The 19,288-nt window shown below is 46.5% G+C and overlaps 3 protein-coding genes across 9 annotated transcripts in view; 2 read left to right on the forward strand and 1 right to left on the reverse strand.

Annotated features, from left to right (window-relative positions):
* Positions 1-4,704, reverse strand: part of LOC126988614 (band 4.1-like protein 5) — a 32,936-nt gene extending 28,232 nt beyond the window's left edge. For 4 of the 7 annotated variants that reach the window (XM_050846974.1, XM_050846976.1, XM_050846975.1 and 1 more), the window contains exon 1: positions 620-903. In XM_050846974.1, the coding sequence (XP_050702931.1) occupies positions 620-772 (153 nt within the window). In that variant the 5' untranslated portion in view covers positions 773-903. Of the gene's footprint in view, positions 1-619; positions 904-4,562 lie in introns of those variants that run through there. The other 3 variants (XM_050846978.1, XM_050846977.1, XM_050846973.1) reach the window with 2 other exon arrangements.
* Positions 2,825-14,371, forward strand: LOC126988615 (DNA mismatch repair protein Mlh1-like). The gene is made up of 14 exons (XM_050846979.1): positions 2,825-2,925; positions 4,109-4,223; positions 5,335-5,417; positions 6,600-6,780; positions 7,283-7,436; positions 8,061-8,337; positions 9,239-9,465; positions 10,046-10,221; positions 10,473-10,583; positions 11,353-11,526; positions 11,695-11,758; positions 12,064-12,262; positions 13,091-13,227; positions 13,798-14,371. The coding sequence occupies exons 2-14, from the start codon at positions 4,111-4,113 to the stop codon at positions 14,113-14,115; spliced, it is 2,214 nt and encodes a 737-aa protein (XP_050702936.1). The 5' UTR covers positions 2,825-2,925; positions 4,109-4,110; the 3' UTR covers positions 14,116-14,371.
* A 725-nt stretch (positions 14,372-15,096) lies between these two features.
* On the forward strand, positions 15,097-19,244 carry LOC126988617 (mitochondrial import inner membrane translocase subunit Tim23-like). The gene is made up of 4 exons (XM_050846982.1): positions 15,097-15,348; positions 16,603-16,749; positions 17,282-17,384; positions 18,098-19,244. Exons 1-4 carry the CDS (start codon positions 15,267-15,269, stop codon positions 18,384-18,386), a joined length of 621 nt encoding a protein of 206 aa, XP_050702939.1. The 5' UTR covers positions 15,097-15,266; the 3' UTR covers positions 18,387-19,244.
* Positions 19,245-19,288: the final 44 nt, after the last annotated feature.

Here is a 19,288-nt window from a genome sequence, read left to right on the forward strand (position 1 = left end):
GTGTGTGTGTGTGTGTGTGTGTGTGTGTGTGTGTGTGTGTGTGTGTGTGTGTGTGTTACCTGTGTGTGTATGTCTGTGTGCACATAAAATAGGTGACTGTGTACGTGTGTGTGTGTGTACGTGTGTGTGTGTGTGTGTGTGTGTGTGTGTGGTTGGCGTTTCCTAACCAGACTGGAGAGAGAGAGAGAGAGAGAGAGAGAGAGAGAGAGAGAGAGAGAGAGAGAGAGGAAAACGAAGGAGGAATGGAAATATAAGGAAGACGAGGAGGAGGAAGAGGAGGAGAATATAAAAGAAGAGGAAGAGGAGGAGGAGGAGGAGGATATGGAAGAAGAGGAAGAGGAGGAGGAGGAAGAAGACGAAGAAGAGGAAGAGGAGGAGGAGGAGGAAGACGACGAAGAGGAGGAGGAGGAGGAGGAAGAAGACGAAGAGGAAGAAGAAGAAAAGGAAGAGGAAGAAACACACACACACACACACACACACACACACACACGACCCCCCCACCCCCTCCCCACCCTCCCACCCACCCCAACCCAAACCCCGCTATTGGGACCCCACCCCCTTCCGACCCCCTTACACCCCCCTGACCCCCGGAAACAAGGTCAAAAAAGGTCATACTCACGGGGACATCAAAAGCGAGGTCAGTCTCATCCAGGAGAAGCACTTTGCACGGGAGGGAATGTTTCTTATAAGCGGGTTGTAGATTTCCGCTTTCATCTACGCTCTTGTACTTCTGCGCGCGCCGCCCCACACGCTTGCTGAAGAAGCGAAGCATTTTTGACCTTAATAATGACCTGAAACATGGCACGGACGGATATATGGACGGGGGTATGTGCGGCCCCGGGAGCGAGCGGCGGCGTACGTGCTCTCACTCTCGCGTCATAATATACACTGAAGCCAGCTCGGATCAGTGTTGCCATGTCTGGTTAGTGAGTCATACTCCATTTACCTCGATTAAAATAAAACGGAGAATGGCGTGTATGATTCAGGGTTAATTTATATAGAGTTAGCCCCTTGGTTAATCATTTCCTAAGGGTAATTGTAATCGTTTAATTATTATACTTTAGTTGAGGCGAGGATAGTTTGACCATTTGGATCTGGTAACGCTGCGTCTCACCTCTCACCTTGCCACTGTTACCAAATCCATTTACACACCTCCACATGACATAATTTAAGTTTAACTAATAATTCAATGATACAGGATGAAGTGAATGTCTTAAACCTAATCTATATATAGCAGGTAACACATTTCCCCCTTTAGTTAGCGAAATTCCAAGCATTTTATTATATTTTTCAACATAGATCAACCATGTTTTTCGGCTATCGAGGTCTGGGAACACTGCACTTCACCTCTTCCCCCTGCCTTCCAGTCTTGCAACTTGCCTTTGTTTACCTTTTTCTAACCCTTTATTTCTCCCTTCATACACTCTCCCTGACCTCATGAATACGTAGGTGTAATATATAAAGCCTCTACTACATTTGGGGTATTATAAAAGACGCCCATCTGCTGTAATTGATGTGTTATAATCGATTTAAGTTGAAGAATTTAAAGTGAGAGAATTGACAACTATCGCCATGCCCACCTGCGCCTCAAAGAGTTTATTTTCCCAGTATGAACTACGGCATCGAAATTCCCATATTATTTCCTTTATTAACCTCTAACGTCACCCCACAGCCATAAAACACAAACTAAAAATCACCTTCTATCATATTACTGCTTTATTTGGCTTTATAATTGACGAAGAGCCTGAGAAATAATGTTTGTAGATCGTCCTGGAAAAACAAACATTTATATTTTCTTAAACTTAACAGAAACACGGAAATTCTTTATTATTTAAGTGTCTGGACCCATTAACATTAACTTACATGTGAGAGAATTAAATTATATGCAACTTTCCACCATTTCTGAGGTCTATTTGCCCTTAAAATTTACGCTAAGAGGAGGAAATAAGAAAAAAATAGTTCGTTTTTTACTGAATAAGGAGATTTTGAAGTCTATATATATATGCCATGGTCTGTTAATTTATTTATGTCTATCTATCTATCTATCTATCTATCTATATATCTATCTATCTCTATTTATTTATTTGTATATCTATAATCTATCTATCTGTCTATCTGTCTGTCTATCTATCTATCTATGTCTATTTATTTGTATATCTATATCTATCTATCTATCTATGTCTATTTATTTGTATATCTATATCTATCTATCTATCTATCTATCTATCTATCTATCTCCCTATCTATCTGTCTATCTATCTGTCTATCTATCTATCTATCTATCTAAATATTGCTTTGTTTTAATATATTTACGTCTTTTCACTTTCTATATGCAAGCAGGTCATGCCCCGCGCGCCATTCCCTTATTTGACATTTCCTCTATAATTCCTCCTCCTCCTCCTCCTCCTCCTTCTTCTTCTTCTTCTATATACCTTGTTTCTTCTTCTATTTGGCTATCTCCCTCTTTCTCCTTCTCTTTCCCTCTCTCGATCCATCTATCTCCTCCTTCTCTCTGTCTCTCTCTATCAATATAATTCCTTCTTTAATCTCCTTCTTTCTCTAATCTCTCCTTTCTCTTTCCTTCTCCTCCTTCTTCATCTCTCTTATCTCTGTCTCTCAATCTCTCCTCTTTCTTTGTTTTCCTTCTTATTTCTCTGTTTATCTATATATACTTCCTCTCTCTCTCCTCCTCCTCCTCCTCCCTCCCTCTCTCTCCATTCTCCAGAAGGAAGGAAGGAGAAAATAATGATAATAATGATAATAATAATAATAATAATAATAATACCCCATTGTTTACAGTCAATCCGGATTCCTCGTCGACTCGTCAAGAACGGCGGGCGGCAGGGCGCGCACCCACGGCCTTGGCGGCGCGCACCTCGCCGCCTTGTTTACATTCTCCCGCCCGGCCGCCTCGCACGCCGCCAGGTACGCTTATTTCACCTCATTTCCTTAATTACAGTTCCAAGGACTTAATTATATTGACTGAGAAGGTGACAGGGAAGTTAGGTGGTGAAGATGGTGGGTGAGAGAGGCTGCTGGGCGTGAGGTAAGGACAGCTAGGGAAGATAAGGAGTGGGGATGGAACTTGCATTACTAGGTAAGCCACACTGACTTTATCACCCAATAACGACCTCAGGCCGCAGGTCGTGCGTGTGTGTCTGTCTGCTGTACGACCTAAGAGGTCGTACACAGGTTGCCGTTCAGTGGCCGAGTGGACTGTGTCTGGACGGCAGTGGACTGCCACCAGTGGCCGACACATGACCATAAACTGGTGGATGGTGAGCGGACACTGTCCGGATGCTATCAGTGGGCTGCCACCAGTGGCCGACACAAGACCATAAGCTGGTGGATGGTGAGCGGACACTGTCCGGATGCTGCCAGGAATTTGTCCAGCCTCTTCTTGAAGGTTTCTGTGCTGGTGTTCACCGTACACTGTGTATCTGTCCCTGGCCGTGGTGGTGGTCTGGCCTCCACCACGCGGCCATGCAGTGGCTGGTGCCAGGCTGGGCAGTGTGCCAACACACCACCTCATTCACATGGTTGGGAGGCTGCCGTCCTCAGTGCATGCATGCATGCTGGCAGCACATGGCGGGGGTCCTGACCCTCACGGTGTGTGTCCCACCATGGCTGCTGTCCGGCCACACACTGGCCACACGCTGGACCACCACCGGCAGCCATTTGGCCACGACCTTTCGGGACCATGTGGTTGGGAATGGCAGCATTGTGGGGTCGCAGGCAGTCGTTAGCCGGGGTAAAGTCAGTGTGGCGGGGCTTGAGGAATGGCTGTCTCACCACCTCCCTCCCCACCCAGCCCAAGCCTTCATTACAGTACCGGAAAAGACAGGGAGGGTTGCAAGCTTCAAGTGTGGCTAAAAATATTAAGTTTAGTAATAAGTAAACAACAAAGCTTACGAAAATAAATTGCTTAAGGTTCATGACATTAGGTTAGATTAAGTTAGTTCATGCCTGTAAATGAAGTTAGGTTATTATTATTATTATTATTATTACTATTACTATTATTATTATTATTATTATTATTATTATTATTATTATTATTATTATTATTATTGTTATTATCATTATTGTTTTCTCTCTCTCTCTTTCTCAGCCATGGGGGAGGCCGGTAGAATCCGCCGGTTGGACGAGACAGTGGTCAACCGCATAGCAGCTGGAGAGGTTGTCCAGCGCCCCGCCAACGGACTCAAGGAAATGATAGAGAACAGGTACACACACACACACACACACACACACACACACACACACACACACACACACACACTGCTCCGTAGCTCAGTGGTAAAGCTCTGCACTGCTTGCTTGGGACAGGAGGGTATTTGCTGGTGATAGTGAGCCCAGTGCGTGATCAGGCCGTGGGTGAATTACACACACACACACACACACACACACACACACACACATACACACATACATATACACACACACACACACACACACACAGTTTTTTTCCTTCCTTTCTCTCTCTCTCTCTTTCTTCAACACACACACACACACACACACACACACACACACACACACACACACACACACACACATGTACGTACCTGAGCATCTTGCTAGTTTATCCCACACGCACACAAGTCACTTCCACTCGTACACAGACACACACAGAGACGCACACACACTACACACACGCACAGCTGTTAGATAAGCGTGTGTGCGCGCGTGTGTGTGTATGTGTGTGCGCTAAACAGCTGTCTTATCTCTTGCATCTGATAAGGATAGAACACACACACACACACACACACACACACACACTGATAATGATGATGCTAATAATAATAATAATAATAATAATAACAATAGTAACAAGTTGACTCACTGTATGTAATTCTGTATGTAACCTGCATTTACTGTATATAACAATCTATAATTATAACCCTAAATTTAGCTTCCATAACTGTTATATTCTTGTCTTATGTTCTAATGTGATTAATTGTGTGTATATCTATCTATCAGGCCTGTAAGTTTGCCAGATTTTTGGAGGGGCTTCGAAGGAGGAGGAGGAGGAGAAGTTAAAAAGGAAGAGAAAGAGAGGGAGGAGGAGGAGGAGGAAGGAAGGGAATGTATTTGTTAAGGAAGAGGAGGAGGAGGAGAAGGAAGGAAGGAAGAGAGAATATATTGGTTAAGGAAGAGGAGGAGGAGGAGGAGAGGTGGGGGGAGGTAAGGGAGGACACACAGGCAGGGGAAACTTTTTAAAATAAGGAGATTACAGACATTTTGAGGCCTATCTATAGAACGTTGGTGGCTATAGCCCGCTGCCTAGCCCCACAAGAATTTATAGCCCTGTATATATATGTGATTTCCTACCCCCAGCCTGGACGCAAAAGCCACGTCTATACAAGTGACTGTCAACCAGGGCGGACTCAAGTTCATGCAGATACTGGACAATGGAACAGGTGTGTGTGTGTGTGTATGTGTGTGTGTGTGTGTGTGTGTGTGTATTTACCTAGTTGTAATTTTACAGGGCCTGGGCTTAGGCTCGTGTGGTCTGGTCTCCTTATCTATAATTATCCAACTATTCGCCTGTGTGTGTGTGTGTGTGTGTGTGTGTGTGTGTGTGTAGGGTAGCACAAAGAGAGAGAGGAGAAGAATGCAAAAAAGAATGAAGGAAATTATATATGTAGGAAAGGAAGGAAAGAAGGAAGAACAGGAGGAGAAAGAAAGGAACTATATGATAAATGGGTGTATGGGACAGAGTGCAAGAAAGGAAGGAAATGAAGCAATATAAAAAAAAATAAGGAGAAGGAGAGAAGGATAGAAATGGAGGAGGAAGTAGAAGAAATAGAAATACCAGAGAGAGAAGAAAGAAATTGACTGATGGATATGTGACCTAACCTAACTAAGCCCTGACCCTATACTAACACCCCCCTCTCCCCCCCCGCTCTCTCCCCTGACCCCCCTAGGCATCAGGAAGGAGGACTTGGATATCGTATGCGAGCGGAGAAAGAAAGAAAGAAATTGATTGGTGGATATGTAACCTAACCTAACCTAACCTAACTAAGCCCTGACCCTATACTAACACCCCCCCCTCTCTCTCTCCCCCCTCTCCCTGACCTGACCCCCCCCCTAGGCATCAGGAAGGAGAATCATATGCGAGCGGAGAAAGATAGAAAGAAATTGATTGATGGATGTGTAACCTAACCTAACCTAACCTAACTAAGCCCTGACCCTATACTAACACCCCCCTCTCTCCCCTGACCCCCTAGGCATCAGGAAGGAGGACTTGGATATCGTATGCGAGCGGAGAAAGAAAGAAAGAAATTGATTGGTGGATATGTAACCTAACCTAACCTAACCAAGCCCTGACCCTATACTAACACCCCCCTCTCTCCCCTGACCCCCTAGGCATCAGGAAGGAGGACATGGATATCGTATGCGAGCGGAGAAAGATAGAAAGCAATTGATTGGTGGATATGTTACCTAACCTAACCTAACTAAGCCCTGACCCTATACTAACCTATCCTAACCTAACCTAACCTAACCTAACCTAACCTAACCTAACCTAACCTAACCTAAGCTAACCTAACTAAGCCCTGACCCTATACTAACACCCCCCCCTCTCTCCCCTGACCCCCTAGGCATCAGGAAGGAGGACATGGATATCGTATGCGAGCGGTTTACCACCAGTAAGCTACGCGCCTTCTCTGACCTGACCAGCATCGGCACTTATGGGTTCCGTGGCGAGGCACTGGCATCAATAAGTCACGTGGCACACTTGACCATTGTTACCAAGACCAAGGAGGACAAGTGTGCATGGAGGTGAGAGGAGGAGGAGGAGGAGGAGGAGGAGGAAGGGTGGTTTGGTATGAGTTAAGGAAGGAATGGATTGAGTAAGGGAAGGGATGGAGAGAGAGAGAGAGAGAGAGAGAGAGAGAGAGAGAGAGGAAATACAAGAAAAAAGAAAGGAAGGGAAGAGAAGGGAAAGGGAAAGGAAGGAAAGGGAAGGGAAGGGAAGAGAATGGAAGGGAAAGGAAGGGAAGGGAAAGGACAGGAAGGGAAGGGAAAGGAAAGGAAGGGAAGGGAAGGGAAAGGAAGGGAAGGGAAGGGAAAGAATTTGAAAACACAATTACTACCACTACTACTACTACTACTACTACAACTACAACTACTACTACTACTACTACTATAATCCTTTTCTAAAACCCTTAATCCTCTTCCAAACCTCCTAATCCTCTTCCAAACCCCCCTAAACCTCTTCCTCTTCCTCTTAAACCTCTCCTAAACCCCCTAATCTAACCCCTCCCTCCCCTCCCGCCCCCAGAGCCAGCTATGTCGACAGCAAGCCTTCGGGGCCGCCCAAACCCTGTGCAGGAAATCAGGGAACTCAAATAACAGTCGAGGATTTATTCTATAACGTACCCACAAGACGCAAAGCCCTCAAGAGTCCAGCGGAGGAGCACGCCAAGGTGTTTGAGGTGAGGAGGAGGAGGAGGAGGAGGAGGAGGAGGAGGAGGAGGAGTGGTTGGTGAGGTTAGATTTTAGAAGGGAAGGATATGGAAGGAGAGAGAAAGGAAGAGAGAGAGAGAGAGAAGAAGAGGAGGAGGAGGAGTGGTTGGTGAGGTTAGATTTTAGAAGGGAAGGATATGGAAGGAGAGAGAAAGGAAGAGAGAGAGAGAGAAGAAGAGGAGGAGGAGGAGGAGGAGGAGGAGGAGGAGGAGTGGTTGGTGAGGTTAGATTTTAGTAGGGAAGGATATGGAAGGTGAGAGAAAGGAAGAGAGAGAGAGAGAAGAAGAGGAGGAAGAGGAGGAGGAAAGAGATGGATGTGAGAGAGAGAGAGAGAGAGAGAGAGAGAGAGAGAGAGAATCATATATATAACATGATTTATTTCCCTTCCTTTCCCTTCTCTTCCCTTTCCTTCCCTTTCCTTCCTTTCCCTTCCCTTCCCATCCCATCCCTTCCCTTCCCATCCCTTCCCTTCCTTTCCCTTCGCATCCCATTCCTTCCCAACCCTTCCCATACCTCCTCCTCCATCCCCTTCCTCCTCTTCCTCTTCCATCCCCCTCCTCCTCCTCCTCCTCCTCCATCCACCCCAAAAACAGGTCGTCAGCCGATATGCTGTCCACAACGCAACCATCGGCTTCACCCTAAAGAAACAGGGCTCCCAGACCACCGATCTCCGCACCCCGCCCCGGTCCACCCCAACAGACAATATTCGGTCCATCTTCGGTCCGTCAGTGGCGCGGGAGCTCCTTGCGGTGGAGTGCAGGGACGAAAGACTGAGGTTTAGCTGTGAGGGTCTCGTGAGCAACGCAAATTACTCCGTTAAGAAATGCGTGTTTCTCCTCTTCATTAATCATCGTTTGGTGGACTCACAAGGTAGGTGTGGGTGTGTGTGTGTGTGTGGGTGTGTGTGTGTTCCTTCTCCTCTCTCTCTTGTTTCTCATTTCCTTCCTCTTCCTTCCCTGTCTCTCTCTCCTGCCTGTGTAACTCTCTCCCCTCCCCCCAGCTCTCTGCTCTGGAAACGGTCTACCCACCTTGCCTTAAATAAACAAAGATTACAAGGAAACTAGACATTCTAGCAAAAAACTGAAACTATGCACTTAAAGTAGAAGAGTTTGGCTACATTTTGACGTCAAGCAAAGTAGAATCAAATGAATAGAAACCTGAGAAAATCACAGTTAAAGTTTGATGTTTGTTTCAGCTCTCGAAATGGTCTAACCACCTTGCCTTAAATAAACAAAGATTACAAGGAAACTAGACATCTTAGCAAAAAACTGAAACTATGCACTTAAAGTAGAAGAGTTTGGCTACATTTTGACGTCAAGCAAAGTAGAATCAAATGAATAGAAACCTGAGAAAATCACAGTTAAAGTTTGATGTTTGTTTCAGCTCTCGAAATGGTCTAACCACCTTGCCTTAAATAAACAAAGATTACAAGGAAACTAGACATCCTAGCAAAAAACTGAAACTATGCCCTTAAAGTAGAAGAGTTTGGCTACATTTTGACATCAAGCAAAGTAGAATCGAATGAACGGAAACCAGAAAAAATCACAGTTGAAATTTGATGTTTGTTTCAACGCTCCGCAAGGCTCTTGAAATGGTCTACCCACCTTGCCTTAAACACACAAAGATTACAAGGAAACAAAACATGGTAGCAAAAAACTGAAACTATGCTCTTAAAGTAGAAGAGTTGGTCTACATTTTGACATCAAGCAAAGTAGAATTGGATGAACGGAAACCCAAGAAAATCACAATTGAAGTTTGATGTTCGTTTCAGCGCTGCGCAAGGCCCTGGAAACTGTATACGCCTCCTACCTCCCCAAGGCTGGACACCCCTTCATATACCTCTCTCTCACCCTTCACCCCTCCACCCTGGACGTTAATGTGCACCCTACCAAGCATGAGGTGCACTTTCTACACCAGGACGAGGTGGTGGGAGCCGTCCAGAGGTGCGTCGAGGCAAGGTTATTGGGGTCAAACGCCTCACGGACTTTCTATACACAAGTGAGTTTGTTGATTTTTTCTTGTCTTGTGTGTGATGAGTTTTGTCTTTGTTGGTCTGTCTGTCTGTCTGTCTGTCTGTCTCTCTGTCTGTCTGTCTGTCTGTCTGTCTGCCTATCTGTCTCTGTCTGTCTGTCTGTCTGCCTATCTGTCTCTGTCTGTCTGTCTGTCTCTGTCTGTCTGCCTGTCTGTCTGTCTGTCTGTCTTCCTTGCTACCTCCTCCTCCTCCTCCTCCTCCTCCTCTCTCTCCCTTCCTTCCTCCTCCTCCTCCTCTTCCTCTTCCTTGACTAATGCATTCTCCTTCCCTTCCTTCCTCTCCTTCTCCTCCTTCTCTCTCTCTTCTTCTCTTCCTTCCTCCTCCTCCTCCTCTTCCTCTTCCTTAACCAATACATTCTCTCTCTCCCTTCCTTCCTCTTCCTCCTTCTCTTCCTCCCTCTCTCTTCCTTCTTAACTTCTCCTCCTCCTCCTCCTTCTCCTCCTTCCTTAACCAATACATTCCCTTCCTTCCTTCCTTCTCCTCCTCCTCCTCCTCCTCCTCCTCCTTCTCTCCATCAACACCCACCTTCTCTCCATCCCTCCGCAGGCCCTCCTCCCTGGCGCCGGATCCCTCCCTCCCCCCCCAAGCTCGGAGGAAGGGAAAAACAACAACAACAAGAACAACAACAACAACAGCAACAGAGATAAAGACAGAGAAAAGGTTTACGCCCACCAAATGATTCGAACAGACTCTCGCGAACAAAAAATGGATAAGTTCTTGAGGTGCGTTCGTGTGTGTGTGTGTGTGTGTGTGCGTGTGTGTGTGAGATGATTGTTTTATTATGTTTTTCTTTTTTTCTTATACAATTTTTTTTCTTGAATTTCTATCTCTATTTTTCTTCCTTTTCCTTAATTTTCTTCTTTTTTATAATTTTTTTTCTTCAGGAGGAGGAAGAGAGGAAGGAGGAATATCTGTGTTCACTCTATTATATATATTCGTATAATTTTTCTATATAATATTGTTGGTATTGCAGGAATGGAAGAGAGGAGGAGAACAAGGAAGAAGGAGGAGGAGGAGGAGGAGGAGGAGGAGGAGAGGAAGGAGGAAAGTCTATCTCCGCAGCCACACCTCAACAGCAGAACAGGTAAGGAGAGAGAGAGAGAGAGAGAGAGAGAGAGAGAGAGAGAGAGAGAGAGAGAGAGAGAGAGAGAGAGAGAACTATCCACCATATTCTCAAGTCTTTGGTTGATGGCACATGGCAAATTTCCAAGACCCAGACCTGATTCGGACAACCACACTTATTTCCCAGTGGTGGCCATAGCTGTGGTAGGCTGTCTTATGGGGCCTCCTGGATGGCCCGGCCCGGTAGTGGAGGGGGCGAATTTTTTTTATAGTGTGTCTGCTGCGGCCCATGGTGAGGTCAGGGTTTGTTGAATGTCTGTGAATGGATCTATTATTTAAGAGAAACTGTGGTCAATAAAGTGTCTATCTATCTATCTATCTATCTATCGCCAAGGGTTGAACACACACACACACACACACACACACACACACACACATCTCCTTGTTACCTCCTCCTCCTCCTCCTCCTCCCTCTCTCTTCCTTCTTGACTTCTCCTCCTTTCTTCCTCTTCTTCCTCCTCCTCCTCCTCCTCCTTTTCTTTCCTTCTCCTCCTCCTCCTCCCTCTCTCTTCCTTCTTGACTTCTCCTCCTTTCTTCCTCCTCCTCCTCCCTCTCTCTTCCTTCTTGACTTCTCCTTTCTTCCTCCTCCTCCTCCTCCTCCTCTTCTTCCTTCCTTCAACCAATACATTCTCTTTCTTCCTCCTCCTCCTCCTTCTCTCCACTGACACCTACCTTCTCTCCATCTCTCCCACCACCACTAATGACCCCCCCCTCCCCCTCCTCCCCCCCAGACGCGAGATCCAGCTGACCTCCATTCTGACGCTGCAACAGGAAGTGGAGTCGGCCGTCCACTCGCATCTCCTGGAGGCTGTGCGTAACCTGACCTTCGTGGGGTGCGTCAGCCCTCGCCACGCACTCATACAGCACACCCACGCACTCTACCTGGTCAACACGTGTTCCCTGAGGTGCGTAGGAGGAGGAGGAGAGAGAGACGGAGAGAGGAGAGTGTGTGTGTGTGTGTGTGTGTTTGTCAGAGAGAGAGTAGGAGGAGAAAGAGAGAGAGAGAGAGAGAGAGAGAGAGAGAGAGAGAGAGAGAGAGAGAGAGAGCTAACTCTACCCCCAATCTATTTCAGCGAGGAACTCTTCTACCAACTAACTCTCAACAATTTTGGCAACTTTGGAATTCTGAAATTATCGGTAAGTCTTTGAAATAGATTGATAGATAGATAGATAGATAGATAGATTGATAGATAGATTGGTAAATTGGGTTATTTTCTTTCTTTAATCTCTCTCTCTCTCTCTCTCTCTCTCTCTCTCTCTCTCTCTCTCTCTCTCTTTTTTATTGTCTCATAACTTTCTTTAATCTGTCTCTCTCTCTCTCTACCTCTCTCTCTCATAACTTTCCTCCTTTCCCTTCCTTCCTTCCTTCCTTCCCTCCCTCTCCCTCCCTCCCTCTCCTCCCCTCTTTCCCTCCCTCTCCCTTACCCTCCCGTCCCTTCCAGAGCCCGGCCAGCGTCCAAGACCTAGCCCACATCGCCCTGGACCTTCCCGAGAGTGGCTGGTCCGAGGGGGATGGTGACAAGGGTGACCTGGCTGGCTACATCAAAGCCCTCCTGTCATCCAAGGCGGAGATGCTGGATGACTATTTCAGCTTGCGGATTGACGAGGAAGGGCGGCTCTGTACGCTGCCATACCTCCTGGGTGAGTGGGGGGAGGAGGAGGAGGAGGAGGAGGAGAGGAATGGGGAGGAGAGAGAGGAGGAAGGAAGGAAGGGAGTGTATTGGTTAGGGAAGAGGAGGAGGAGGAAGAAGGAAGGGAGGGATTGTATTGGTTAGGGAAGAGGAGGAGGAGGAGGAGGAGGAGAGAGAGAGAGAGGAAAGGTGAGAAGGAGGAGGAGGAGGAAGGAAGGAAGGGAATGTATTGGTTAAGGAAGAGGAGGAGGAGGAGGAGAGAGAGAGAGGAAGGGAGAGGAAGAGAAGAGAGAGAAGGGAGGGAAGGAGGGAATATATTGGTTAAGGAAGAGGAGGAGGAGGAGGAGGAGGAAGGAAGGAAGGAAGGAAGGGAGGGAATCTATTGGTTAAGGAAGAGGAGGAGGAGGAGGAGAGAGGAGGAAGGAAGGGAGGGAGGGAATGTATTGGTTAAGGAAGAGGAGGAGGAGAGGAGAGAGCAGAAGGAGGAGAAGAGAGAGAGGAGGAAGGAAGGAAGGAAGGGAGGGAGGGAATACATTGCTTAAGAAAACTACAACATAGTAAACTTATCAACCATATTTATTTTCCAATGTGTCAGGATATGGCTGTGTAGGTCTGTCCTGTTGTTGTTATTGTTGTTGGTGTGCCCCGGGTCGCTGTGTGTTTGGCAAGTGTTTATAGTGGCGCCATCTTGCCTGGCTCACACAGTTGTCGAACCGCTGGGAAAGCAAAAGAAATCATTGCTAGCCGGCATTTTTAATTATTGTTTCCTTGTTTCGCGCCCTTGAGCTGTTTCCTTCGCCGTGAAAACACCTACTAACTCTCCTTCCCCTCCCTTCAGACGGCCACCAGCCCAGTATGGAGGGTCTACCGGTCTTCATCCTGCGCCTGGCCTCGGAGGTGGACTGGGACAATGAGAAGGACTGTTTTGACACGCTGGCGAGAGAGCTGGCGAGGTTCTACGCTGTGCAGGACAAGGTGAGGGAGAGGAAGGGAGAGGGAGGGAGGTTGTGCTTGAGGTAGAGAGAGAGAGAAGGGAAGGGAAGGGAGGGAAAGGAAGGAGAGTTGGAGAGAGAGGGAGGGAAAGAGAGATTGAGAGAGAGGGAGGGAGACAGAGAGAGAGAGGGAAACAGAGAGAGAAGGGAAGGAAAGAGAGATTGAGAGGGAGGGAAACAGAGAGAGAAGGGAAGGAAAGAGAGATTGAGAGAGAGGGAGGGAGACAGAGATAGAGAGGGAAACAGAGAGAGAAGGGAAGGAAAGAGAGATTGAGAGAGAGGGAGGGAAAGAGAGAGAGAGAAGGGAAGGAAAGGAAGAGGAGGAGAGAGAGAGAGAGAGAGAGAGAGAGAGAGAGAGAGAGAGAGAGAGAGAGAGAGAGAGAGAGAGAGAGAGAGAGAGAGAGAGAGAGAGAGCAATCTATCTTTTTTGTATATATATATAGAAAAGGAAGAAGAAGAAGAAGAAGAAGGAGGAGGAGGAGGAGGAAGAGGAGATTAAAATTATAACTATCTGTCTCTCTCTCTCTCTCTCTCTCTCTCTCTTCATTCACAGACACCACTGGAAGAAGAAGATGATGAAGAGGAGGAGGAGGAAGAGAAGAAGAAGAAGAAGAGGGAAACTGAAACTGAGGAAGAAGGAAAGGAAGAAGAAGAAGAAGAAGAAGGAGGAGGAGGAAACAAAGCAGAAGAAGGAAGAAGAGGAAGAGGAGGAGGAGGAGGAGGAGGAGGAGCTTGGAAGTGGGCTATTGAACACATTATCTTCCCAGCGATTAAAAAACATGTTCTTCCTCCTCAACACTTTGCCCAAGACACAACCTTCCTGCAGATTGCCAACTTGACCGAGCTGTACAGAGTGTTTGAGAGGTGCTAGGGAGGAGGAGGAGGAGGAGGAGGAAGAGGAGGAGGAGGGAGAGAGAGAGGAAGGGGTTGGTTGGAGAGAAAGAGAGGGAGAGAGAGAGGAAGGGGTTGGTTGGAGAGAAAGAGAGGGAGAGAGAGAGGAAGGGGTTGGTTGGAGAGAAAGAGAGGGAGAGAGAGAGGAAGGGGTTGGTTGGAGAGAAAGAGAGGGAGAGAGAGAGAATGATAGATATTGAGAAACGGAAGAGAGAGAGAGAGAGAGAGAGAGAGAGAGAGAGAGAGAGAGAGGTTGGTTGGAGAGCAAGAGAGGGAGTGAGAGAGAATGATAGATATTGAGAGAGAGAGAGAGAGAGGGAGAGAGAGAGTTTACCTTTAGTTATTTTTACTTGTTATTTTTCTTATTTTTTCACAAGCAAGCAAAAAAAATCAATAAAAATAATAAGAATCACCAATATCTTGTCTTATTATGTCCCCTCTCTCTCTCTCTCTCTCTCTCTCTCTCTCAGTGATGACGCAATTTCTAATACTATAAACCAACGACCCTTTTTAATCCTACTTTACTTTATTTTCATTTAATCACTTTTTCTTTTTCAAACCGTGTACCAAAAAAGGAATTTGAAGGACAGCGGAGTAAGGAAACTCTGCCTTGTGTGGCCATGTCGATAAGTTGGGCGGCCATTGCTGTGTTCGGATGCCTGGAAGTTACATCAATGCAATCGTTATAAAGGGATAGCATGACCGTATTAAAAGCCAGATGTAATAAAATATACGTAAATAGAGTCTAGAAAGTTATTAAAGAGGTAAGAAACGTCAATATGATAGGCAGATAATGGAGTATATGTAGTTAAAAGAGGAGGGAAGTCAAGGTTGCCGCATCCGGACGCATTGTTGATGGTGCCTCAGCCAGCGTTGCCAGATTGTCGTACTCAGCCTCATATTTACCAACCCCTGACCCAAAAACTGTCTCCTGGGACCCAGTAACGAGATTCATTTATATATATCGCTAAAATAGTTAATCCCTGATGTTTCTCGACAATAGTTAGGCGTCAGAAACCGGTAAATCCTGTGCTCTGAGTACGATAACCTGTCACTCAGTGGTGTCCGCGCCCCAGCCCACGCCCGGCCCTTGCCTCAGCTGCTGCCGCTGCCTGCCCGCCACGCCGCACCATGGCCATGGACAACCGCAGCGGCATCCTGGGCCTCGTCAGCCCCTCCTACGGCGCCTCCGACCCCGGCATGAACGTCCCGCGTGAGTACGGCGGCCAGGGACGGCACGGGAGGGCGGGCTGGCTGGCTTACGTAACGGCCCGCACCGCCGGGAGGCAGGGGCGCCGCCCCTGCCTCCCGGCGGTGTGCAGGGGGCGGCACGTCCCGCCCCGGCCACTGCTTTGTGGCGGCCTTGGGGTGCCGTGGCGGGCAGGGCGCGGCGGCCCCGTGCCCTGCCCGCCACGCTCGGCCACAGATAGTCGAGGACGGTCCTCACTTTACTTGGTTTACTTGGTTGGATCTAGAGGGTATTCCTCACACCAACGCCCCGGGCCTGTGGTCTGCTAAACATTCCTCACAAAAGTCACTACTTTCCAAAATTTTCATCCCCCTCAAGAACATGATTCATAATACTCAATAAAAAATGATCTATCTATATATATCTATATAATTACTGGATTGGATAATGTTCACGAAAGCGTAGCCGCCTCCGGCGGCAGCAGTCTAGCTGGTGTTGTGAGAAATGCCTCCTTGCAGGAATGTCGCATATACATACATGGGGGTGTGGGGTAGGGGGGGGGTCCCAGGTGAGGAGGTTATGTAAAGTTGTGTTGCAGTAGTTTCAGAACACTCCCTCACCCAAAACCCTTCATTCCCCTCAGGTCCCCAAAAGTTGAGCCTCTGCAAGCTATTTTGCGGCTGCGGCGGTGGTGGGCCCAGAAAAGGCTTTGAAAAGTGAACCATTTAGTGATTTCCTGAGAAAAACACTTCTCCATGATAAACAGCGGCACAGTTTATCCAGAAATAAACATTCAGCATTTCCAAATTATTAGGCTACACGTTTGTGAATATTACCCACAATATTAAATAAGATATGAAAAATAGAAATTAAAGTCTTGTCCTCATAAGATACAGACACCAATGCTACATTTTTCTAATGTCTGGTACACTACTGTTACTACTACTACTACTACTATTACTACCACTTCCACTACTACTACTACCACTACTACCACTACTACTACCACTACTACTACTATTACTACCACTACTACTACTATTACTACCACTACTACTACTACTACTACTACTACTACTACTACTACAAACTCAGCTCATACTGTAACCTAACCACCTCCTCTTCCTCCTCCTCCTCCTCCTCCTCCTACTACTACTACTACTACTACTACTACTACTACTACTACCATCACCACCACTACCACCACTGTTATCATTACTACCACAATACCACCACACAAACCAATCTCACCACCTCCTCCTCCTCCTCTTTCCGCAGTGACCTCCAACCCCGGTCTGTCCCAGCTGTCCCCGTACTTGAACTTTGACCCGAGCTACCTCCAGACATCACAGCCGGAGTTCATCGCGTTGGAGGGTCAGCCACAGAAGAGGGGACGATTTGAACTGGCCTTCTCGCAGATTGGAGGTGAGAGAGAGAGAGAGAGAGAGAGAGAGAGAGAGAGAGAGAGAGAGAGAGAGAGAAATATATTGGAAGTGAGAGAGAGGAAGGGTAAGGAATAGAGAGAGAAATGGAGAAATATATAGAAAGTGAGAGAGAAAGGTTAAGAGAGAGAGAGAGAGAGAGAGAGAGAGAGAGAGAGAGAGAGAGAGAGAGAGAGAGAGAAATTGAGAAATATATATAAAGTGAGAGAGAAAGTTTAAGAGAGAGAGAGAGAGAGAGAGAGAGAGAGAGAGAGAGAGAGAGAGAGAGAGAGAGAAATATATTGGAAGTGAGAGAGAGGAAGGGTAAGGAAGAGAGAGAGAGAAATGGAGAAATATATGGAAAGTGAGAGAGAAAGGTTAAGAGAGAGAGAGAGAGAGAGGAAGGGTAAGGAATAGAGAGAGAGAGAGAAATGGAGAAATATATAGAAAGTGAGAGAGAAAGGTTAAGAGAGAAAGAGATGTGTATGTGTGTGTGTGTGTGTGTGTGTGTGTTAACTAATACACACACTCCCCAGGGTCTTGTCTCATTGGGGCCGGTCTGGGAGGCGGCCAGGGGCTCTACCGCGGTCTAATGGAGACAGCGGCAGCGGGTCACACCGGGAAGATTAGACGGACGCAGTGAGTTGACGGTTTTTTTGTTTATTAGTATTTTTGTTTTGTTGTAAAGTGTCTTAAGTTTGTTTCTGTGCAATTTTATCAATGTATTTTATTTTTCTGTTTTATTTCTCTTTAGTTTTGTAATTCATTTTTTTCAAGTTATTTTCCTTTTTTTTTTAACTTAATTTATGTTTATTTTTTCCTTCTCCTTCTATTTTTCTATTTCCATTCATGTCTATTTTGCTATACTGTTTTTTCCTGTATTTTTTATCCGTGCACTTAATAGTTTTTGCCTCTCCATATATTTTCCTTCCATTTCTTTCTTTTTTCCCATCTCAAATCTTCCTCTCTTTTACCTCCTCCCCTTTCCTCCCTCTCTCCACTCTGCCCCTTCTTCTTCCTCCAAATTTCTTCTCTCATTCCGTTTTTGCTCTTCAACTTTAACTTCGACTTAATAATCTCATCCATTCACATCAACTTAATAATCTCATCCATTCCTTTCTCTTCAATCTCTTCAATCAATTTCAAGATGGTTCACGTAAAACTTATAACGGTTTCGGGTTCAGTTCCCTTCCACTACAGACTACATAACATTCTTCTCTTCCGCTACAGACTGCATAACCTTCTTCTCTTCCGCTACAGACTACATAACTATTCCTCTCTTCCGCCACAGACTGCATAACCTCCTTCTCTTCCGCCACAGACTATATAACCATTCTTCCCTCCCTCCCCAGACTCCTGAACTACATGATGAAGCGCGGGTCCGCCAGCGCCAACACCCTCGGCGTGGTAGCCTTCATGTACTCCGGTCTGGGCTGGCTCATATACTACCTCCGGGGCAGCCATGAAGACCACTACAACACCGCCGCGGCCGCCACCATGACCGGCATGCTCTACAAGTCCACGGCGGGCCTCAAGAAGTGCGCTGCGGGGGGTCTGGTAGGCCTAGGCTTGTCTGCGCTAGTGGTTGCCTTCACGTCCAGGGATAAACTGAAGGACCAGTACGCAGCTCATAGGTACTAGGAGGAGGAAAGGGAGAAGAGAAGCAAGGGGAGAGGGAGGGAGAGGAAGGATTGTTGAGGTTTTGAGATTGAAAAGAAGGGAGAGGGAAGGCAAGGAGGAGGAGAGAAACAAGGAGGGGAAGGATTGTTAGGTGAAGAAATTGAGGTTTTGAGATAGAAAATGAGGGAGAGAAAGGAGGTAAAAGATTGTTAGAGGGAAAGAAATTAAAGGTTTTGAGATGGGAAAAAGGGAGAGAAAGAAGGGAGGGAGGCGAAGGACAAGAAGGAAGGGGGAGAGGGACGGAAAGGAAGAGAAAGGGAGGTTAGATAAGGAAAAGAAAAGGAGAGAAACAGAGGAGGAGGGAGAGGAGAGACAGGTACTAGAGAGGAAGAGGAGGAAGAAGGGAGGGAGGGATTAGCAAAGAATGATATTACGAGAAGTAACAGCGAGGAAGTTCAGAATGTTCCCAGATGAATGTATAAACTTATATTACGGAGGAGGTTCAAGTTTGTAAATACAGGAAACTACAGTATAGGCCTGCTGTGTAAGTGTATATGCCTACCAGAATGTGTGTGTGTATTTTAGGAGTCTGTGTATGTGTGTGTGAGACTGCCCAATTAAATGTGTGTGTGTGTGTTTTAGGAGTCAAGTATATATGAATGCCAGAATGTGTGTGTGTGTGTGTGTGTGAGACTGCCCAAGCAAATGAGTGTGTGTGTTTTAGGAGTCAAGTGTATGTGTGTGTATGTGTGTGTGTGTGTGTGTGTGTGGTGAGGTCTCCAAGCAACCCACTCTGCCAGGCCCACGCTGTGTACATATACCAACTTAGTTTTTCTCTGGCGACGGAAGGAAAATGTTAAATAAAAATAGCAAAAAGCACCTCGTGAGAATTTGAATGACCACATAATTTTACCGAGGATATG

This window comes from Eriocheir sinensis, chromosome 69 (assembly GCF_024679095.1).
Source record: "Eriocheir sinensis breed Jianghai 21 chromosome 69, ASM2467909v1, whole genome shotgun sequence".
NCBI lineage: Eukaryota > Metazoa > Arthropoda > Malacostraca > Decapoda > Varunidae > Eriocheir > Eriocheir sinensis.